The sequence below is a fragment of the Globicephala melas genome, chromosome 2, assembly GCF_963455315.2.
Source record: "Globicephala melas chromosome 2, mGloMel1.2, whole genome shotgun sequence".
In the NCBI taxonomy this organism is placed as follows: Eukaryota; Metazoa; Chordata; class Mammalia; order Artiodactyla; family Delphinidae; genus Globicephala; species Globicephala melas.
In genome coordinates this window covers 165,826-190,671 of record NC_083315.2, presented here as the reverse complement: position 1 = coordinate 190,671, position 24,846 = coordinate 165,826, and the positions used below count along the sequence as shown (strand labels likewise).

Here is a 24,846-nt window from a genome sequence, read left to right as displayed (position 1 = left end):
AAACGTCCCTAACATGGGCAAGGAAATAGCCACCCAAGTCCAGGAAGCACAGAGTCCCATACAGTATAAATCCAAGGAGAAACATACCAAGACACATATTAATCAAACTAACAAATATTAAATTCAAAGAAAAAATATTAAAAACAGCAAGGAAAAAGCAACAAATAACATACAAGGGAATCCCCATAAAGTTATCAGCTGATTTTTCATTAGAAAAATCACTCTCTGCAGGCCAGAAGAGAGTGGCAGGATATATTTAAACTGATGAAAGGGAAAAACTTACAGCCAAGCTTACTCTACCCAGCAAGGATCTCATTCAGATTCAATGGAGAAATCAAAAGCTTTACAGACAAGCAAAAGCTGAGAGAATTCAGCACCACCAAACCAGCTTTACAACAAATGCTAAAGGAACTTCTCTAGGTGGGAAACACAAAAGAAGAAGAAAACATACAAAAACAAACGCAAATCAATTAAGAAAATGGTAATAGGAACATACATATCGATAATCGCCTTGAAAGTAAATGGATTAAATGCTCCAACCAAAAGACACAGACTGGCTGAATGGATAAAGAAACAAGACCCATATATATGCTGTCTACAAGAGACCCATTTCAGACCAAGGGACACATACAGACTGAAAGTGAGGGGATGGAAAAAGATATTCCATTCAAATGGAAACCAAAAGAAAGCTGGAGGGCTTCCCTGGTGGCGCAGTGGTTGAGAGTCTGCCTGCCGTTGCAGGAGACACGGGTTCGTGCCCCGGTCCGGGAAGATCCCACATGCCGTGGAGCGGCTGTGCCCGTGAGCCATGGCCGCTGAGCCTGTGTGTCTGGAGCCTGTGCTCCGCAACGGGAGAGGCCACAACAGTGAGAGGCCCGCGTACCGCAAAAACAAAAACAAAAAGCTGGAGTACCAATACTCATATCAGACAAAATATAAAGACTGTTATAAGGGACAAGGAAAGATACTACATAATGACCAAAGGATCAATCCAAGAAGAAGACATAACAATTGTAAATATATAAGCACCCAGCATAGTTGCACCTCAATATATAAGGCAAATGCTAACAGCCATAAAAGGGGAAATCGACAGTAACACAATAATAGTGGGGAACTTTAACACCCCACTTACACCAATGGATAGATCATGTAGACAGAAAATAAGTAAGGAAACACAAGCCTTAAATGACACATTAGACCAGATAGAGTTAATTGTTATTTATAGGACATTCCATCTGAAAGCAGCAGAATACACTTTCTTCTCAAGTGCACACAGAACGTTCTCCAGGATAGATCACATCTTGGGTCACACATCAAGACTCAGTAAATTTAAGAAAATTGAAGACATATCAAGCATCTTTTCTGACAGCAACACTATGAGATTAGAAATTAGTTACAGGAAAAAAACTGTAAAAAACACAAACACATGGAGGATAAACAATATGTTACTAAATAATGGATCACTGAAGAAATGAAAGAAGAAATGTAAAAATAGCTAGAAACAAATGACAACGAAAACATGTTGATCCAAAACCTATGGGATGCAGCAAAAGCAGTTCTAAGGGAGAAGTTTATAGCAATACAACCCTACCTCAAGAAAGAAGAAAAATCTCAAATAAACAATCCAACTGTATACCTAAAGCAACTAGACAAAGAAGAACAAAGAAAACCCAAAGTTAGTAGAAGGAAAGAAATCATAAAGTTCATAGCGGAAATAAATGAAATAGAAATGAAGAAAAGAATAGCAAAGGTCAATAAAACAAAAAGTTGGTTCTTTGAGAAGATAAACAAAATTGATAAACCTTTAGCCAGACTAATCAAGAAAAAAAAGAGAGGACTCAAATCAATAAAATTAGAAATGAAAAAGGAGAAATTACAACTGACACCACAGAAATACAAAGGATCATAAGAGACTACTACAGGCAACTATATGCCAATAAAATGGACAACCTGGAAGAAACGGACAAATTCTTGGAAAGGTACAACTTTCCAAGATTGAACCAGGAAGAAGTAGAAAACATAAACAGACCAATTACAAGTAATGAAATTGGAACTGTAATTAAAAATCTTCCAACAAACCGAAGTCCAGGACCAGATGGCTTCACAGGTGAATTCTATCAAACATATAGAGAAGCATTAACACCTACCCTTCTCAAACTCTTCCAAAAAATTGCAGAGGGAGGAACACTCCCAAACTCATTCTACGAGGCCACCATCACCCTGATACCAAAACCAGACAAAGATATCACACACAAAAAAGAAAATTACAGACCAATAGCACTGATGTACATAGACACAAAAATCCTGAACAGAATACTAGCAAACAGAATCCAACAACACATCAGAAAGATTATACACCCTGATCCAGTGGGATTTATCCCAGGGATGCAAGGATTCTTCAACATATGCAAATCAGTCAATGTGATACAGCATATTAACAAATTAAAGAATAAAAACCATATGATCATCTCAATAGTTGCAGAAAAAGCTTTTGACAAAATTCAGTACCCATTTATGATAAAAACTCTCCAGAAATTGGGCATAGATGGAACCTACAAGGCCATATATGACAAACCCACAGCAAACATCATTCTCAATGGTGGAAAATCCAAAAGCATTTCTTCTAAGATCAGGAAGAAAACAAGGATGTCCACTATCACCACTGTTATTCAACAAAGTATTCGAAGTCCTAGCCATGGCTATCAGAGAAGAAAAAGAAATAAAAGGAGTACAAATTGGAAAAGAAGAAGAAAAACTGTTACTGTTTGCAGATGACATGATACTATATATAGAAAATCCTATAGATACCACCAGAAAACTACTAGAACTAATCAATGAATTTGGTAAGGTTGCAGGGTAAAAAATTAATGCACAGAAATCTCTTGCATTCCTATACACTAACAATGAAAGATCAGAAAGGGAAATTAAGGAAACAATCCCATTTACCATCACCACAAAGAGAATAAAATACCTAGGAATAAACCTACCTAAGGAGGCAGAAGACCTGTATGCAAAAAACTATAAGACACTGATGAAAGAAATCAAAGATGACACAAACAGATGGAGAGATATACCTTGTTCTTGGATTGGAAGAATCAATATTGTGAAAATGACTATACTACCCAAAGCAATCTACAGATTCAGATTCAGTGCAATCCCTATCAAATTACCAATGACGTTTTTCACAGAATTAGAACAAAAAATTTCACAATTTTTATGGAAACACAAAAGACCCCGAATAGCCAAAGCAATCTTGAGAAAGTAAAACAGAGCTGGAGGAATCAGGCTCCCTGACTTCAGACTATACTACAAAGGTACAGTAATCAAGACAGTATGGTACTGGCACAAAAACAGAAATACAGATCGGTGGAACAGGATAAAAAGCCCAGAGATAAACCCACGCACATATGGTCACCTAATCTATGACAAAGGAGGCAGGAATATACAATGGAGAAAAGACAGTCTCTTCAATAGTTGGTGCTGGGAAAACTGAGCAACTACATGTAAAAGAATGAAATTAGAGCACTCCTTAACACCATGCACAAAAATAAACTCAAAATGGATTAAATACCTAAATGTAAGGCCAGACACTGTAGAACTCTTAGAGGAAAACTGGAAAAACTCTCTATAACATAAATCACAGCAAGGTCTTTTTTTTTGATGATTTTTAAATTTTGCATTCCGTATATTATCCAGTCTCACATGCTCACAGGATCAGCAATTACAATAGCCACCTTGTCTCCCAGGTCTGAAAATGGCAAGACAGCCACAGCTGCAGCCAAAGGCAATGCACTGATGTGCTCACGAAACAAAAAATTGCACAATTTTCCTTCATTTTTCTTAAACTAATGGCTGACGCTAAGGCTCACTGCTGGAGAACGGAAACCCTTTTCTTCTTTATGCCTCAAGCTAAAATGTTAAACTTATCGGACAGGGCGGACAAGGTCTCTTCAATAATTAATTGCACACACACACGAAAAATCCTTTATGTTGCATAAATATTTCGTTACACAGGGTACAAAAATACTTTCACTTTTTGGTTGGTTTTGAAGTTTGGAAATAATGAGGAGCCATGGCAAGGGTGGGGTGCGCCGTGGAGAGGTAAGCGAAATTGGGCAGAGAAAGGCTTTTCCTAATGGCTGTTGGCCCATCTGAGAGGGAGGAAGCAGAGGACCCCGATTTGAAATGACCAAGAAAACGCTGTCTTGGCTGGTTGGTCCTTCCTGTTCAGCCTGGAAGTGTGTGGATGATGGAGGGCACCAGCCGCCGGGCGGAACTGGCTGCAAGACTTGGTCCACACTGAAGCAGGGTGGGTGCAGGAGAGGGGGTGAGGGGAGAGGGGCAGGGAATGATGCACCATTAGTGGGCAGGACTTGTTGCTATGGTGACAAAATGTGAGAACAAACTGTACACTCACATGTATACCAGTTTAAGTGTCTTAATTCATGCCAGGAAAACATGCAAAATTAAACGCCTCATTTCTTTGAGGCGGGGCTGTGGAAACAAATTTGGACTGGGGGTCAGGCCTTGCTGAGTCCCAACGAGACCTCCGAGCTGGGTCTGGGTGTCCTGGTGAGAAGGCCCCTGAATCCTGCTGTGAGGCCTTGGAGAGGGGCTTTGGGGCAGGACAGGGCTGAGGAAAAGGAGAGAAAGGAAACAAAACAGTCCACTGAGTCGGGCTTAAAACTCAGTCTTTGGAGGGAAGCAGCAGCTCTGCACGGGCCGCCTGGGGGCAGTGGAAGCTCAGGGTGGCTTCCTCCCCACTGGGGCGGGGGCTTCGAGCCGTGGTGACCAGACTGAAGAACTAACAGAACTGACGATATTTCCATTCTTGCTGGGTGGTATCAGAGGAAGGGTACCAGTGCACCTGACCATGTAGGGCGGCAGCGGCAGCAGCAGTGGTGGCTGGGTAGGTACACGTAGCATGTGAGATGGCTGGGGTCAGCTCTGTGGTGTACAGAGGGTAGGGGGCCCAGGCATCTAGGGATGCGGGAATCAGAGTGGCCCCCATCAGGTCATAGGGGTATTGTGCGATGAAGTGTGCTCCTAGGGCGGGGTGAGCATTGGTGGGATTTGGTGTAGCCATTAGCTTGTTCTTGGCCATCTTGGTGTTGGCTTTGGCAAACTCTCGCCTCAGGGTCTGCGGGTTCTCGGGGTCAAAGCGAATACCATTCAATGCATTCTTGGCTGCTTCTGTTCCTGCCCGGCTGTCAAAGATCACAGAACCAACAGGCTGTCTCCATGTGAGCTTGATCAGGGACCCTTCATACCCCTGAATGGCCTGAAGAGCAGGTAGAGTTCTCTGGGTTTAATATGCACAGGGAGCCCACGTCCGGACCTCCTCCTCCTCCGGGGTGCCGCTGGAGCCCGAGCCCGTGCTGGTGCTGTGCTCGCCGCCTGGCTTTGGGCTGCTCATGCTGCGGGGGTGGAGCGGAGGTGGGAAGGGGCGAGGGGAGCTGGGCGCTTCGGGGTGAGGGGCTGTGGGGGGGCAGCCGCAGCGTCGGACTGGGTCACATCAAGTTTGGCGGGTGCAAGAGGTGGGGAGGGGGTGAGGCACTGGGAACCGGAACCCACAGCACGATCTTTTACGACCCACCTCCTAGAGCAATGAAAATAAAAATAAGTGAATATGACATAAGTTAACTTAAAAGCTTTTGCACAGAAAAGGAAACCATAAACAAGTTGAAAAGACAACCCTTAGAATGAGAGAAAATATTTGCAAACGAAGCAACGGACAAAGGATTAATCTCCAAAATATACAAGCAGCTCATGCAGCTCAATACCCAAAAAAACCAAACAAGCCAATCAAAACATGGGCAGAAGACCTAAGTAGACATTTCACCAAAAAGACATACAGATGGCCAAGAGGCACATGAAAAACTGCTCAACATCACTAATCATTAGAGAAATGCAAATGAAAACTACAATGAGGTGTCACCTCACACTGGTCAGAAGGGCCATCATCAAAAAGTCTAGAAACAACAAATGCTGGAGAGGCTGTGGAGAAAAGGGAGCCTCCTGCACTGCTGGTGGGAATGTGAACTGACACAGCCACTGTGGAGAACAGCATGGAGGTTCCTTAAAAAACTACAAATAGAACTACCATACGACCCAGCAATCCACTACTGGGCATATACCCTGAGAAAACCATAATTCAAAAAGACACATGCACCTCAGTGTTCATTGCAGCACTATTTACAATAGCCAGGACATGGGAACAAGTTAAATGTCCATCAAAGATGAATGGATAAAGAAGATGTGGTACCTACATATGATGGAATATTACTCAGCCATAAAAGGAAATGAGATTGGGTCATTTGCAGAGATGTGGATGGACCTAGAGTCTGTCATACAGAGTGAAGAAAGAAAGAGAAAACCAGATATCGTATATTAACACATATATGTGGAATGTGGATAAATGGTACAGATGAACCTATTTGCAGGGCAGGAATAGAAATACAGATGTAGAGAACGGACGTGCAGACACAGGGGTGGAAGCGGAGGGCAGGATGAACTGGGAGATTAGATTTGACATAAATACACCACCATGTGTAAAACAGAGAGCTAGTGGGAACCTGCTGTATAGCTCAGGGAGCTCAGCACGGTGTTCTGTGACAACCTAGATGGGTGGGATGGATGGGGAGGGAGGTCCAAGAGGGAGGGGCTATATGTGTACATCTGGCTGATTCACTTCACTGGACAGCAGAAACTAACACAACACTGTAAAGCAACTCGACCCCAATAAAAACAAACGAAAAGAGAAAAACCCCTTCCTGTCACAGAAGCCTCCACAGCACCGTCTGGCTCAGGCTCACCAGCCCACACAGCAGCCGCACTAGGGAATCTCAGCCCTGACTGATGCTGTACAACTGCTCGTCTGCATAAAAAGCATCCCTTGTGTGTGGATGAAACCACTCTAAGTGCAGTAACCCGCAACAGGGTGATGCCACTTGACAGCCTCTTGAAGAACTTGAGTGTTAAACATCTCACTCAGTCTGTACTAACATTGACCTAATAGGACTTCCAGAGTCAGAACAGAAAGGAAAGGAAAAAGTATGACTTCACTCTAGAAGAAATAGAAGTTCAAGTTCTGTACACGTATGCAAGAAATGCTCAATTTCATTTATAAATATTTTTTAAACTAAAGGAAGGAGATAGAGTTTGAGGCCTATATATCTGGCAAAAATTAAAAGATTTATAGCACTTGATGTCATCAAGGGTGAGAGAAAATGGCTATTATCATATGGTCTTGGTGAGGGTAAATTTGTATGGCCTTGTGGGATGGTAAAAATTGCATAAAAGTAGTACTTTATAATAAAGGAAAATTACAAGAGTCCAAATGTCAATGACTAGGGAGTAATGATAATGGCACAGTCTTAGGGAAAGTGGGATGAGAGCGATGAGTGTGTAATGACAAGGAAATGCCTGTGATACGTGTGTATTCCCATTTCATTGCTTAGTTTATCTGGATTTATAGACAGCTAGATAGATTGATAGATAATATATGTTCCACTTGGCTGCTAAGTTACCTAGAGTACTGAGGACAAGTAAAAGCAGTCTTGCCCAAATTTCAACCAAATGTAAGTCCCAATCAGCTCGAACCCTGCAAGTCAGTTTCTTAATGATAACATAGGACAATTTGGGGGGTCATGCGCCACCCATCCTTCTACTCTTGGTCTTCCTTGAATAGGGAACAATTCACTGCGAGCCTGAGCTCTTTCCCACAGGAGGTGAGGTTACCAGGTTTGGTGGGGCCTGAATGTGTACAATTTGACGGTCTCCTCATTCAAAAATTAAAATATCTTACTTGTGCAAGTGTTTAAACTCATATGACCATGTGAATCCACTGCCCTGGCACCTCCCAGGACCCAGGCTGAGACAGAGGCCTGAGAGGCCCAGAGTTCAAGGGTGTGACTGGAGCTCAGTCAAAGGGGAGCCCAGTCTGGGAGCATCCTCCAGGTGCGCAGTTAGGTGGCCAGCACTCAGCTGCGACACCCCTCCGTGGGGAAAGGGAGAGCTTGATCCCCACCCCAAGCCAGGTCAGGGTGGCTCTGTGGAGAACGCTTGAAGAGACTGGCGGTGTCTGCTTCCCAGCTGGAAGAGTCTGAAGGCAGGAGGCGTCCGGGGCAGACTGCATGGCACCCGGACGGTGGAGGCTGCAGTGGGCAGTAGTCTGCACTCTCGCTGCCTGGGGAATTCGAGTTCCCCGGGATGCTTGGCGGGCAATTGAGCATGTGCCATCTTGAAAGGCCCACAACCAGGGGACTTTCAGGCCAGACGAGGAGACCTTGAGAAAGAGGCGGGGTATTGTGCTGGGCAAGCGGGAAACAGGACGAAGATGGAAGGGGCCAGCCAGAGAGCGCCAGGAAATAATACAGGGCAGAGGCCCCTACTGGGCATCTCTGCAGAGTTTACTAAGATGCTCCAGAAGAGCCAGCGTCTGGAGGTCTGCCTGACAGAGGGCAACCCGCTGTTGCAGAGAGAACTGTAAACAGCACCGTCTGGATGAAGAGGACTTTGCCTTTTTCCTCTAACCCGTTTCCTCCTTCCTTGTTCCGCCTCCACTTAGGAGAGCATGAGTGAGGGGAGGAGAAGTGTGAGGCCAGCAGGAGCATTAGTGAAGGCGCCGCCCCACTGCGGGTTCCGCAGCCCAGCTTCGGGCCGAAGAGCAGGAGAGGCTCGCGGCTGGAGGCGAGGCTGAAGCTTTTACGATATACTGGATTGGACTAACAGTGTCTGGAAATGTGGCCGTTCTCACGGCCAAGAGTGAGCTGAAAAGCAGGGAAATGAGTCGTCACTGATGAGCAGAGCAAAGGGAGGTCACAGAGAGTTGGTTTAAAGGCAGTGATGAGAAAAGAAAGTGTTGTTTCCTGATTGTACCCTCATTCTGTTCAGCCCACTAAGTCAGTCAGTTACACAGAATATAGTGCTCATTCGATTAAAAAAAAATCTTGTAAGACTGGTTATGATGGAGGATGCGCCCACTTTATCATAGTAACATTGCACTAAGACATGGTGATTCGTAACAGAACTTGCAGCTCACGATCATGACACGTGGTCCCCTCAACTCACATTCATAGTCTGGACCACTGTCAACAAAATATTTACAAAGTTCCCTTTCATTCATTCCCTTGATTCCTATCTTTCCATCTTTTCCTAAGAAAGGCAACCAGAATTTATAATCATAATTGACACTGATTTCTTTATGGTTTGCTTTCAGCTGAATGACATGGGTGAGACTGAGGGTCTCTAGGGCAACAGAAACGTGTGATTGCAGGCTCTGGTGCTGGCCAAAACTTCAGGAGAACAGTCCCAAATTTTGTTACCAACATATATAATTTCCAAATATCTATAAACATTTAAAACGCAGGAATAGATTCTGCTTTCCTTTTAGCAGAGTTTACATAAACTTCCCCATTTAGTAACAATGTGCCTTGACTCTCTTAAAATTTTCTTACATTTTGCTTTTCGTATCACTGTGAAATGATTTCAGCATCCGCCCAAGTAGATGCCATTTTCTAAAGCTGATATATTTGTCCCCCTTCAGTGCCACCCCCAAAACATCTAAAGACATCACTGTTCCCTGCCAAGACACTTTCATCCAGCAAATAATCGTTTGCATAATTTTTAAGAGCCAGTCTAGACATTAGAGATTTAATAGCAACAAGACAAAGTTCTTGCTTTTATGGAACTTCCATAGTGGACAGTTAATCACGATAAATTGAGAGATAATAGTAGTCAGTACTCTCCAGAGAAACAGAACCAATATGATAGATAGGTAGATAGATAAATAATTAGGAATTGGCTTTTGGAATTACGGAGGCTGGCAACTCCAGAATTTGCAGAGCCGATGTCCCAGTTTGAGTCTGAAGACCAGTAGGCTGCTGTAGAACCAGGAAGAGCTTATGTTCCAGTTTGGAGGTCATCAGGCAGGAGAATTCTCTCTTATGTAAAGAAGGATCAACTTTATTAGCATCTTCAACTGATTGAATGAGGCCCACCCATGTTATAAAGAGCAATCTACTTTATTTAATCTACCAATTTAAATGTTAGTCTCATCCAAAAATTCTCCCACAGAAACACCCAGAATAATGTGCGACCAAATATCTGAGCACCTCATGACGCAGTCAAATTGACACATAAAATTAAGCATCACAAGAGATAAAAAGTTGAAAAATAAAATGTTTCATGACTCTTAGGCTACAGAGAAATTAAAGCTGTGACCTTCTCACATGGTGATATGAGAAAAAGTGACCGGGGAAGGGAAGAGATTAAAATAGGTATGTGTTTAAGTTACAGTACTGTTCCAGACTTTAAACGCATTAGCATTCAAATGCCATCCTGTGGCTGATGATTCACGTTGGGTTTTACTTGTTTCATGTCATTCATCTCACATCTGTTAAAATCTGTTGGACTGTCTGTTGGAGTCAATGGAGTTGCTGTCTTAAGCCCCCAGGGTTTTTGCTCATATTTCACGTGTATTAGTAGCAGTAATTCCATGCTCGATGGGTTCAGGGTACAGCCATGCCAGCTTTACTCCAGGATCAAATGCCTTCTTTGGTTATAATGGATTTAATTCAAGCACACTATAAAATAAAATATTCATGGTCAGTGTACATAAGGATGCCATAACAGAAATATTTACACACTTAAACTGACATACAGAATCACTTTACAACCCTTATGTTTAGTGCAACAATAACATCATTACATAGAATAAACAGGACTGAATCATTTCCCAAATTCTGGGCCTCCATAAATAGCAGTCTGCATTCTTGGCCCAGTGTTATAATCTTTGCTTTGTAACTTTATGCAATCTAATAAAAGACTTATGATAAAAATGGTCTTGGGCATGGCCCATAACCCATGATTTGTCTTTAAGACACATTGTCATTATTGTGTAGGCCAAATCTTTACATTCTTTTCACACACAACTACCCCCCACCACCTGCATTGTTCAGAAGGCCCACTAAAGTCAAGAGAATTAATTGCTAGCTTTTTCTTTAATATGTAAATGTATCAAATCATCACTTTGTACACCTTACACTTACACAATACTATATGTCAATTAAATCTCAAAAATAATTTTTTTAAATTCTATAAATTAAAAAGTTTATTAAATAATGAGATTACACTAAAGATTATGTATAAAATAAGTAAAAAGTACATATAAGTCAAACAATTTAAATGCCTATGTATATTAGTTTCCTATTGCTCTGTAGCACATTACCACAAGAAACATCCTTTTACTAGCTCCCAGTTCTGTATGGAAGTCCAGCATGGTGGGACAGGGTTCTCTGCTGAGGGTATCACAGGATGAGGTCAAGGTCATGGCTGGGCTGAATTCTCATTGGCAGCTCTGGGGAAGAATCAGCTTCCAAGCTCATCCTTGTTGGCAGAATTGTGTTCCTTGCAGCTGTAGGGTTTAAGTCCTCACTTCTTTAACGTGTGGCCCCTCTATCTTCAGGACAACAGTGGCATGTCAGTCAAATCCTTCTCATGCTTTGAATCTCTTGACTTCCTGCTCTGCATCTAGCTGGAGAAAATGCTTCGCTTTTAAAGAGTTTAAGTGATCAGGTTTGACCACCCAGACAACCTCCCTTTGGATGAAGTCAAAATCAACTGATTAGTAACCTTAACTATGTCTGTAAAATCCCTTCTGCAATATTCAGTGACATAATCACAGGTGTAACACTAGGGACAGAGGTCACTGGGGCCATCTTAGAGTCATTCTTACCACACCTTGTAGCCAGCACCCAGGTAAAAAGGTGGAAACATTGTCAGTCCTCTGTGAGTGCCTCCCTGATCTTAACGCTTTCCTACAATCCTGAATTCTGGATCTAGCCTCCCCTTGCTTTTCTTTCCCCCTCATCACATTTGCATGCGACATGAAGCAGTAGCATTCAATAATAAGTACATAACTGCAAACTAGATCTAGATGAAATAACATGAAACTAACCTTTTGAGTTTTGCATCTATATGGATGCAAGCAGGTGTAGTTCATAAATGTCTATTACTGATAAGAATAGACCACAATTACTATTATTATTATTTTTTTGCAGTACGCGGGCCTCTCACTGTTGTGGCCTCTCCTGTTGCGGAGCACAGGCTCCGTACGTGCAGGCTCAGCGGCCATGGCTCACAGGCCCACCTTGGATCATTTTCCTTTTCCCTGAAAAACATCTATTAGAATTTCTTACAGTGGGGGCCCCTCTATTTTTACCCAACAATCTTATGTCAGTTTGACTGAAAAGGCTTTATTGACCCTTATTCTTGAAAGATAATTTTTGTAGGTACACAACTCTGGTTGACAGTTCCTTTCTCTTATCACATTAAATATATTTTACCACAGTCTCTGGATTTCTACGTAGCTGTTAGGAAGTAGGAAGTCAACTGACAGTTAAGTTGCATTCATTGGTGGTTAATATGTTACTTCTCTCTGCCTACAGTTACCAAGACAGTGGTACTGGAATAAAGATAGACAAATCACTAGAACAGATTAAAGAGTCCAGAAATAAATCCACACAAATACAGACAACCAATTTTCAATAAAGATGCAGACGCAATTTAGTGGTAAAGGATGATCTTTTCAACAAATTGTGCCAGAACAATTGGATACCCACGTGCTAAAAAAAACAACAAAAAACATTTTCACCCATACCTTGCACAATATACAAAAATTAACTCAAAATGGACCAGAGATGTAAATGGAAAGCCTAAAGTTACAAAACTTTTAGAAAAACTATAGGAGGAAATGTATATGGCCTTAGGTTAGGCAAAGATTTCTTAAATACGATACCAAAAGTACAATCTGCCTAAGTACAAATTGATAAATGGGGTTTCAGCAAAATTGAAAACAACTTCTCTTCTAAATACACTCTTAGCATAAAAACACATGCTACAGATTGGGAGAAAATATTTACAGATTATATATCTGATAAAAGACTTGTACCTAGAATATATAAAGAACTATCAAAACTCAATAATAAAAAAAAAACCTTGACTATAAAAATGACATAAGACTTCAACGACACTTCGACAAAGAAGATGGCAAATAGATACATGAAAAGATGCTCCTAATAACTAACCCTCATTAGTTATTAGGGAAATGCCAACTAAAACTACAAGATACCATTACTCACCTACTAAAATGGTTAAAATTAAAAAGATGAATGGGTAAAGAAATCGTGCTCGATCCATGCAATGGAATACCATCTGCCAATAAAAAGGAATGGCCTGTTGATACATGCAACATCATGAGTGAAAGAAGCCAAAACTACATGGTATGATTACATGGATATACAACTCTAGAAAATAGAAACAAGCGTATTGGGACAAGAAGCAGATCCATGGTTGCTGAGGGTGATGGGGAGAATCAGAAGGGAAGGGTTACAATGGAGCCGGAGAAAACTGGGGAGTGCAGCTGTGTTGGTTAGCTTGACTGTGGTTAGGGTTTCCTAGGTGTATAAATATATCAAAACTGATCAAATTGTTTACTTTACACGTCCAGTTAAATGTATAACAATTTTACCTGAGTAAGCCATTCAAAAAACAATAGAAGGCAATTTACTCTGAATTTTATGAATTAAAAAATACCAAACAAATTATTTGCCAGCTGCCTGGGCACCTGCAAATAGAGGCACATCACAGAAGAGAGTTGCCACAATTGTTTTGCTAGTCAAACTCACGTGAACACAATTGAATAAATAAAAAGTTTCATGCATAGTCTTTTATTTATTTTACTTGTTTGCGTATGTATTTATCATAGTGTTATGAAGAGTCACAGTTGCCTGGCCAGCTGCGGAACTATAACTCTGCTCATCACTTCTACCCATTTCTTTCCCTGGCCCTTAAACCCTGCCTCAAAATACCAACCACCCTGCATTTTCTATTTAGCATCCTCTTGATGTCTTAGAATACTTTAATCTAACATGACTAAAAAAAAAAGTTGTTTAGTTCTAAATGTCCTTTGAGCTTAAAAAAGAAGGGTGGGGGGCAGGTATTATGCTCATAGCAGCACTATTCACAATAGCCAAGAGGTGAAAGCAATCCAAGTGTCCACTGTCGGGAATGGATAAGCAAAATGTGATATATACGTATAGTGGAATATTACTCAGCCTTAAGAAAGAAGGAAATTCTGACACATGCTACAACATGGATGAAACTTGAGGTCATTATGTTAGGTGCAACAAGCCAGTCACAAAAATACAATTACTGTGTCATTCCACTTGTGTGATGTATCAAATTCACATAAACAGGAAGTAAAAGGGTGGTTACCAGGGGCTGGGAGGAGGGGCACAGGGGAGTTGTTATTTAATGGGTATAATTTCAGATTTGCAAGATGAAAAAGTTCTGGAGATCTGTTTCACAACAATATCAATATGCTTACTACTGAACTTTACACTTAAAAATGGTTAAGATGGTAAAGTTTATGTTATGGGTCTTTTACCATAAAATTAATTAATTAGTTAATGCAAAAAGGTTATCAGGCTAAATGTAGCCTTTTTTCCCACTGAACACTACTAAATTATAATTCATGTTGCTGTATGTTGTAGTTATTTTTACTGTTGTAAGATACTATTTTCCTTCTTTCTACTTTCTTTGGTTTATTTTGGTGGTTTATTTTGCCTCACTCATTTTCAGCATTTTTTTTTAATTTATGCATTGATGGCTATAATTTTTCCTCAATATATGTTTTAGTGTAATATAGCTAATATACCACATGTTTTAATATGAATTATTTCTGTTATTTGCAGAACATGTTCTAAGTTACATTAAGACTTCTTCTTTGACCCATGGGTTATTATTTTTATTACATAAAAATTATCAAAAGTATACTTTTTAAATTACAAACACATTAGGATTTTCTAATAACCTTTGGGTTTCCAGCTCAATTCATTGTGTTCAGAGAACCACAATATGTGGGTCATTTTTCAAATGTTCATGTGATTGAAAAGAACGTCATTCTTTTTTTTAATTTTGGAGTATAGTTACGTCGTGTTAGTTTCAGGTGTACAGCAAAGTGAATTAAGTTATACACGTATCCACCCTTTTTTAGATTCCTTTCCCATATAGATCATTACAGAGAACTGAGTAGAGTTCCCTGTGCTATACAGTAGGTTTTTATTAGTTATCTATTTTATATATATTAGCGTGTATATGTCAATTATTTTCTAATTTTGTTCACAACTTTATATTTAAGCCATGAGCTTTTTAGAAGTATAGATTGTTTAAATTTCCAAATAATGAAAAATTTCAGTTTCTTGTTTTGGAATTCCTCAAATGTTTCCTTCTTAATAAGGGCACCAGTCACTGTTTTTAGGGCCAGTATAATACTTGTTCTTTGAAATTTGCTGAAATTTGCTTTACAGCTTAGAAAATAATGAATTTTTATAACATTATATGTGTCTATCAAATCAAGCTTAATTGTGTCATTCAAATCTATATTTTCTTCTTACATCAACAAGAGATGTTTGGTAAATTCTCTACCATGACATTGGATTTGCCAATATCTTCTTACAGTTTTATAAATTTTTGAATATTCAAATTAATTTATTAGGTGTATACATGTGTGGAATTTTTATATCTTCTTATGAACTGAAATAGTATTGTATAGTAAACCTCTGTATCCCTAATGATGCTTTTTGTTCTAAAGTTTTTAATATTTTTTATATTAATACAGTCACACCAGCTTTCATTTAATTAGCATTTACCTAACATACATTTTCCATCCTTTTACTTTCCAACTCTCTATAGCTTTATGTAGGTCTGTCTTACAAATCAGTATATGGCTGGATTTTAAAAATTCTACTCTATCACTCTCTCTTTTTTCATTGGCAAGTTTAGTTCATTTATATTAACTGTGATTATCATCTTTCTTTTTTACATTCAATTTCCCTCCTTTTGCTATATTCTTTTTCCTTACTGTTTTTTTTTATTTGATATCTGTAACTCTCTCTGTATAGTTTTGTGGGGCTGCCATAATAATAAAGTACCACAAACTGGATGGCTTTGAAACAACAGAAAAATACCGTTTTACAGTTCTAGAGGCTAGAAGTCTGAAACCAAGGCGTTGGCAGGGCTCTGCTCCCTCTGGAGGCCCTGAGGGAGAACCTTCCTTGCCTCTCACCTGCCTCTGGCAGTTCCTGTTTGTAGTTGCATCACTCCAATCTGTGTGTCATTTTCACATGGCCTTCCTCCCTGCATGTCTGTGTCTCTGCATCCAAATGTTTCCTTTTTTCTTTTTTTTTTCTTGGCCATGCCACACAGCTTGCACGATCTTAGTTCATCTGTGAAAGCATGGAGTCATAACTATCGGACCGCCAGGGAATTCCGCAAATGTTTCCTTCTTAATAAGGGCACCAGTCACTGTTTTTAAGGCCCATCCTAATCTAGTATGACCCTCATCTTAACTTGAGTACGCGTACAAAGATCTTATTTCCAAATAAGGCCGCGTTCACAGGTACTGGGGGGGTTAGGTCTTGAACTATCTTTCTGGAGACAAATTCAACCCACAACACCCTCCTTTCAAGATTAGAACTTTAAACACATTTTCATCTTCCTTTCTTTCCCTTTATACCCTGTCATCTTGGTCTTGTGATATTTCTTAACATTTAGATCCTGGGCTGTTATGTACACAATTTCTCTCTTCATTTTGCTTATCTTTTTACTTTTATTCTGTTTTATTATATTGTGGGGTTTTTTTACACAGTTATTTGATCATTCTAACTTTCCATATCTATTTGTAGCATTTCCTAGATTTGTTCCTCTTCACATTTGAAGGCTTGCTTGAAAACCGTTTGTGGATCTTTGTGTAGTGACCCTTTTGAAGCCTTGTATGTCTGAGATTGTTTCATTAAGCTCTGACATACACATGGAAATTTCAAAGGATATAAAATTCTAGACTAAAAGTTTTGTGCTTCAACCCATTGAAACATTACTGTCTTCCTGCATCTGTTTCTAATGGGAAGAAGAAGAACATCATTTGTTTGAAGGTCACGTGTTTTTCTTTTTTGAAATTTTAGGAGCCTTTGTAATCTGAAGTCTTTCTCATTTCTTCAATTCTGGGGAAAATTCTACATCGTTTCTTCACATACTTTCTTCATTATTATTTTTCTCTCCTTCTAGAATCAATTATAGTAGACGTTAGCACTCTGTCCTCCATATAGCTTAGCTTTTTTTCTATGTTTTTATTTCTTTCCTATTTTGTATTTCTTTGTCCTCTCCTGCTTTCTTCTTGGGAGAGTTTTTCAATCTGTTTAACTCATCAGCTGGTTCTTCTATTATTTATGCCAGTGTGTTCTTATTTCAAATTATTTTCTTTTTCATACTTGATATTTATATTAGGTTCTTTTTATGTTTTTGTGCCTATATTGTCCATTTATATTTTTTCACATATGTATTAAGTTTGTTTATTTATTTTTTGGCTGCACTGCACAGCTTGTGGGTTCTTAGTTCCCCAACGGGGGATTTAACCTGCGCCCTCTGCAGTGAAAGCATGGAGTCCTAACCACTGGATGCCAGGGAAGTCCCTTAAGTTTATTTAAATATCTTGGTCCATTTGTTTCTAATACTCCCAGGGATCTCTGGTTTGTTATTTTTCTTTTGAGATAATTACACTCCACAAATCTATCATTATTTTAGCTAATGAAGTCATACTCCCCAGGGGTATCTAATAATGGATGATAGGAAAGGGCTCAAAAACGTGCAGGAGCCCACACCCTGGCTCTAACATCCTGAGTACAAGGAGTAAGCAGGGATGAGCCTTAGAGTGGAAAGTCCCAGGAGTCATAAAACAAGTTAATCACCCACTTCTGTCACCAAGCAGCACTTCAGGTCAGGACTCGTGCATGTTGATGCCCAGATCAACAGCCCAGACCAATTAAATCAGAACCCCTGGGGATCTTGAGGTGGGGAAACTAATCCATTTCAGACTTCTGGCACCAGAACTATAAAAGAATAAATGTGTGTTGTTTTAAGCCACAAGTTTGTGGTCATTTGCTACAGCAGCAACAGGAAACTAATACAGCTCAGCTTTCCCTTTTTACTTCAGTCACAAGAAGCGTATATCAATTTTTATAATTAAAAAATAAAAAGGAAAAGGGATTATTTCTGATTATTAAAATTATCTTTGTATCCTGTGAGATTTTTTAACATGTATGCATTACATGTTCAAAAATAAAATATTTACATTAAAAAATAAGCTGAAGGATGCAGATTTATGTTGTTATCCATGGACCACGCAGCAGTCTGACATGTCCAGGAGGAATGTGGGTGTCATGGGCCAAACAGCCCAGGAACCTTGCCTTTGGCAACTTCATTTTTGTTTTTTATGTTATCGTTTGTTTCATTTGTTTGGTTTCCTGGAACCGTGTTCCTGGTGGAAATATAGTATCTCAGAGGTGTATAATGACCTACCAAGGAGACAACGTTGTGATTTCAGTGTGTTAGCCTGCAGCATTGTTAACCAGCCATATTACCAACAACTTTAATAATGACCAAAAAAACAACCACCTTAGTGAATATCAGCTTTCTGTGTGATGAGGGTATTCACAGCTACTCTCTCCTTTACTAGTGTTGGTCCAAAGATGTGGAAATAACCCCAAGTAAATCTGACCCAGTTTCTTCTTTGTTCTATTTTTTATCTTGACAACCCAAGCCCCTGAAGACTGGGACATCCCCAGTGCCTTAGACCCTGCCCTTACAGTGTTGCCCCCCCATCCCAACCCCACCACCACTTCCAGAATGTCCTTTTTATACTCCCAGAAACACTGTACTGCCTTCCCAGAAAAGGAAGAGACCCAGGACTCTCCATGCCTTCCTTCACTTGGTCCAAACTGTAATGTATGCAGCAAGAATTCCATGATGTTTGTACAAGGTAGTTGGCATTTTCCTAAATTCAAGACTTGTCTTCTTTTACTCCCCACTCCCCAATTTTGTTTCTTTAGTCTTTTTTTGTTTTTTGAGAGTGTTTTTTGGGTCAAGAATGGGAATCAGTAGTATGTAACCTTGCTCTTATGTGTTCATATTCCTTGGGTATCCAAATTTTCTAATTTTCCTAAAATGACTCTGTATAGTTTAATTTAAAAATAAGTTTCACCTAAATTTATTTTTAAATTAATGTCATTAAATTGTATCCTAGTGTTTTCCAGTCAATTAAATCTTGCAACAAATATTTGAGCTTATAAAATGTTCTGGGATGACATCAGCTAAGTTGCAATTGTCTGTTTAAATCGAGCTTCTATTGTTCCTTTAACTATGACAGTTATATGAGCCAACCAGAATGTACCTCTGCTCAGGAGAATATAGGCAAAAATGATACATTAATAAGTTTTAATTTTACTCTGAGGCATTCTTTTTGAGTTTCAATCCAAAACTATTATAAACAGGATAAAAACGTCAGCATTTAGATTAATAGCAGGATTTGTGTAAAACATTTCCTTAATTATAATCTACTTAAATGTGTGTGTGTGTGTGTGTGTGTGCTGTTTAAGCGATTTTTTTTTTTTTTTTTTGCGGTACGTGGGCCTCTCACTGTTGTGGCCTCTCCCGTTGCGGAACACAGGCTCCGGACGCACAGGCTCAGCAGCCATGGCTCACGGGCCCAGCCGCTCCGCGGCATGTGGGATCTTCCTGGACTGGGGCAGGAACCCGTGTCCCCTGCATCGGCAGGCGGACTCCCAACCACTGTGCCACCAGGGAAGTCCTGTTTAAGTGATTTTTGTTGTTATTGGTTTCCAGAGAGAATCCCTTACTTGTGTTTCTTATATGACAATTTTGTGTTTCTGGGATGCAGAGTTGAAAAATATGGTGGCAGTTGTTCTGAAACACTTGTCTTCTTATTTTGCTCTTTTAAATTTTGCAGTCAAGCAATAATTCTCTTTTAGAAATACGTCTTCAAAAAAATTTAAATCTCAGTAAATCATGCAGAAGTAGAAGTTGACAAGACTGGAGGAAGTTCAGTGAATCTTGAAGGAAAAGTTTCAAAAGATAAAAGCAAGTAAATACTGCGAGGGTGTTTACTTCCTCTTGAAACTTAGAAAGACCTGAGCCATATAAGTGCTACATGAACCCAAGATGCTGGGTTTTTTCACTTTTCTGCTTTTTGAGAGACTGGAGACAAAGCCCACCTATAGCCATAGCAAGAGCTCTCGGAGCCAAGGTGGAGCTTTATCATTTCAAAAAAGACCAATTTTGATTATAAGAGCCTACACATGACTCAGACCAAAAACCTTCATACTCTAGAGACTCAAAAACATCCTAGAACTGGTCCCATTTTGACCAAAATAATAATAACAACAACAGCAGCAGCAGCAGCAGGAGAAATAAACCATAGTATCAAGGTATGATGCCAGTAAGGTAACTCATGTCACGTAAATGAAGAAAAGGAAGTAGAAAAAAGGAACTAGTCACTTTGTGCAAAAACTGGGCCATCCTGGGAAGTTGAGACAGTCCTATTTGCAATAAAATGTTCAAGAGTTGGTAATATAGCAATGTAATCTGTGGCTGTATTCCTCAGGAAGTATTTCAAAACTGAGATTATCTCTTAGATCCAGAGGTGGAGAGGAGAAACAGAGGAACAACAGCAATAACATCAAAAACCCAAAACCAAAAAACAATGATGGTATAAGTAGAAAACAAATCATAAAATGGTAGCTATGCATACAACTATATTAATAATTGCATTTCATGTAAATATACCAAAATATTCTAACTAAAAAGACAGAGATTGTCAGATATGATCTTTTTTTAAAAAATGAAACAGTTATATGCTGTCTACAAGAGACACACTTTAAATTTGAAGACACGCTAGATTGAAAGTAAAAGGATGGAAAGAAGTATTCCATGAAATAAAAAGCTGCTGTGTCTATGATATCAAAGTAGACTTCAAGAAAAAGAGAATTTTATCATTTTACAATGATAAAAGGGTTGATTAATCGGGAAGGCAAAATTCTAAATGTGTATGCACTTAATTTTGAAATACACATTTGGAATTTTGTCTTCCTAATTAATCAAAGCAAAAATTGAGAGAACTAAATGGAGAAATAGAGAAACTCACTATTGTAACTGGAGAATTTAACCGCATTCTCAGTGGTTGATAGAACGACTAGACTAAAACTCCTTAGAAGTATAGAAGACACCTGAACTATACTATTAATCACTTTTATCTAAATTGATATTTCAGAGCTCTATTCTCAATATATGGAAAGTTTGCTAAAATAGAGCATATGTGCTGGTACATAAAATAAAGTTCAATAAATTCCAAAAGATTGAAATTTTACACAAAATATTCTCTGTCCACAATAGAATTAAATTGGAAATTAATTACAAAAATATATCTAAAATGTCTCCATATATTTGGAAATTAATACACATCTGAATAATATATGGAATGTATAAGTATCCTTTCTTCCTCTGTCTAGCTGTCACAGTTCTTCTTTTATGAGATAAGCACTGTTGCCAATTTCTCATAAATTCTTCTGGAGGTAGTCTATGTATTTTCAAACATTTATATATACCCTTCTTTATACAAATGCCAGCATACACTATGTTGCAACTTGTTTCCTTCATTTAACAAAGGAAGTCTTTCTATAATTAGTATATTTAAAGATGCCTCATTTGTTACAGTGTATGGTTAAACCATATTTTATTTAACCAGTTCTCCATTGATGGTCATTTGTGTTGTTTCCAATGTTTTGCTTCTATCTAGGGGTGGAATTGCTAAGGTCGAAGGGTAAGTGTATTTCAATACATGATTGAAAATTCCACACCACCTTCTCTAAAGTTGCACCAATTTATCCTCCAACCAAGAACATGTGAGTGTGAAAAAAGAAACAGACTCACAGATATAGAGAACAAACTAGTGGTTACCAATGGGGAGAGGGAAGGGGGGAGAGGCAATTGAGGGGTAAGGGATTAATAGACACAAACTAATAAGCTACAAGGATATATTGTATAACACGGGGAATATAACCAACACTTTATAATAACTATAAATGGAGTGTAACCTTTACAAATTATGAATCACTGTTTTGTACACCTGTAACTTATATAATATTGTACAGCAACTATACTTCAATTTAAAAGAAGAATATGTGAGTATGTAGAGCTCTCTTTTAAAGTATGTATACTCCTGGAAGAGCATCAAAGTAAGAACGTCTTAAAATTCTTCTTTGGAACTAGGAGTTGGAATGGGTGAACACGAACAATCAGTGTGTGAAATAAACTTATATTTAAAAATTCTACCAGCATACACTACTACCCACTTTCTCTTTGCAGAGTGCCCCCAGAGCATTTCCCCTGATGTGAGTTAATACAGGGATCTGGGAACACATGGGCCTCTCAGCCCAACATCCTCATCTCTAGACATGGTACGAACCCTGCTTCTGCCATTGAATTTGAGAAGAAACTCTGCATTTCTGCCTGAAAGCCCAGGATAGCTTATCCCTTGGCAATGCAACTAGGTGTGCACATTTTTTTAACAAATGTTCCTATTTAGCTTGTGAAGAAAATCTTAAATTCAACTCAGCCTCTGTCACTGATGAGATGAAAAGTCTAGAGCAATATGCCAGAATCTTGCTCCTGTTCCTGGAATACCACACTCCTACCTAGAGCAATATCCTGTCAACAAAGTGAACATTACAGCTCCTTGGTGTGTAAAATAGTGCTCAGTTTGATCCAAAGGAGACGATGTGGACCATCCTTTACTACTGAAATCAAAACTGTTGTTATCAATACTTAGTGGTTATTGGAAGGTACATTAGTATACCTCAAGGTTATTAGAGGCTTGAAATATGTTTGTTCAAAAACAAAGTAAATTTTTTTTTTTTTTTTCTGGTACGCAGGCCTCTCACAGCTGTGGCCTCTCCCGTTGCAGAGCACAGGCTCTGGACGCGCAGGCTCAGTGGCCATGGCTCATGGGCCCAGCCGCTCCGCGGCATGTGGGATCTTCCCGGACCAGGGCACGAACCCGTGAGTAAATATGTTTTTTTAATTAATTAATTTTATTTTTGGCTGTGTAGGGTCTTTGTTGCTGTGTGCGGGCTTTCTCTATTTGTGGCGAGCAGGGTCTGCTCTTCGTTGTGGTGCGCGAGCTTCTCATTGCGGTGGCTTCTCTTGTTGCAGAGCACGGGCTCTAGGCTCGTGGGCTTCAGTAGTTGTGGTGCACGGGCTCTAGAGCGCATGCTCAGTAGTTGTGGCTCGCGGGCTCAGTAGTTGTGGCTCACAGGCTCTAGAGTGCAGGCTCAGTAATTGTGGCACACGGACTTAGTTGCTCCGCGGCATGTGGGATCTCCCCGGACCAGGGCTCGAACCCATGTCCCCTGCATTGGCAGGAGGATTCTTAACCACTGCGCCACCAGGGAAGTCCAGTAAATATGTTTTTGCAAAATAAGAAACTGATATATTGTATAACACGGGGAATATAACCAACACTTTATAATAGCTATAAATGGAGTGTAACCTTTACAAATTATGAATCACTATTTTATACGCCTGTAACTTATATAATACTGTACAGCAACTATACTTGCCAGTTAAATCTTTGATAGTGATTTCCTATGTTTTATCCCTCTGATTTATATAGCCAGCTGGTCAGACTCACAGGCGATAACCTTGAGCTTAAGACTGGTGTCTGAAGTGTGTGTGTGTGATGGGGGAGGGGCAGTCTTGTGGGACTGAGCCCCTAACCTGTGGGGTCTGATGCTGTCTCCAAGTAGATAGAGTCAGAATGGAATTATTTGTAGGACACCCAGCTGGTATTGCAGAGTTGCTCGGTATGAGAAAAACACCCACACAGCTGATGGTCACAGAACTGTTCAGTGTGAGTAGAGCTAGGAGGAGACACAGAGGACTTTTCTCTATACAAGGTGCTAGGAAAAGATTGATAGAGTACATCTAAAAAGAAAAGTAGAAGGATAAGACCTTAGAAGAAATTAGTAAACTAGAAAGAAAACATACACATACAAACACACACAAAAACAAGAAAAGCAAAAACTAGGGTCTTTTGGCAGCTTTTTTTTTTCTTTTGAAATAACAAAACATTGGAAACAACTTCAATACCTATAAATAAGAGAATAGGTACATAAAATGAGACCTATTAGTAGAGTGGAATAGAATGATGTCATTTAATGAATGAATGGGAGCATGAGTAAATCTGAAGAGCAAAGTTGAAGAACAAAATCAAGTTGCAAAATGACATGTGCATAAAGTCCCAAGTACATCAAACAAAAATGTCTATTTTATGACTGTACAGAAACTTCCTAAGAACCAAAAGTCTGGATAGAAAGACACTTACCAACTTGAAGAGAGTGGCTAGTTCTATGGAGGGAAGAAGGGAGAGAGGATGAGATCAGGAAAAGACAAAGAAGGGGCTTTAAACATACCTGTCTATTTTTTAAAAAAATATCTGAAAACAACAAGGCAAACATTAACATTTGTTAAATCTGGATCTTAAATGCGTAGATGTTTTGCCCTCTATTTTCTGTCTGAAGTATTTTGTAATTAAGAAAAATATTTTATAAAAGAAAAACTTGTGTTTTGACCAGGAGCTTATGTGAAATTATGTTTATTTTATTAACTTGTTTATCATACACTGTCTTCTTAAATATTACAAAGTTAAAATTTAGCTGGCTTCCATCCAAAACATGTGATAAATGAGTTTGCTGGGGTTTGACACTCTGTTCTTTATCTGTCTTTGGCTTGTCTGCCCTTTCTTGGGAGCACAGTGTTGTGGAAAGAACCTTGGCCAGATCAACAATAACAAAGAAAAACACTCTGTTTCCTATGTAGAGGAAGGATGGCATCCTCAGATAATAAATGTTTAATTCTATCAACAACTCAGGTTAA

General features: G+C 39.4%; 1 protein-coding gene and 1 pseudogene across 1 annotated transcript in view; one reads left to right on the top strand and one right to left on the bottom strand.

Annotated features, from left to right (window-relative positions):
* The window catches only part of MKX (mohawk homeobox), a 178,555-nt gene that overhangs the window by 133,847 nt on the left and 19,862 nt on the right, over nucleotides 1–24,846 (top strand). The window contains exon 5 of the mRNA XM_060291579.1: nucleotides 22,845–22,971. Coding sequence (XP_060147562.1) covers nucleotides 22,845–22,971 — 127 coding nt within the window. The remainder of the gene's footprint in view (nucleotides 1–22,844; nucleotides 22,972–24,846) is intronic.
* On the bottom strand, nucleotides 4,805–5,416 carry LOC115839954 (RNA-binding protein with multiple splicing 2 pseudogene; annotated as a pseudogene).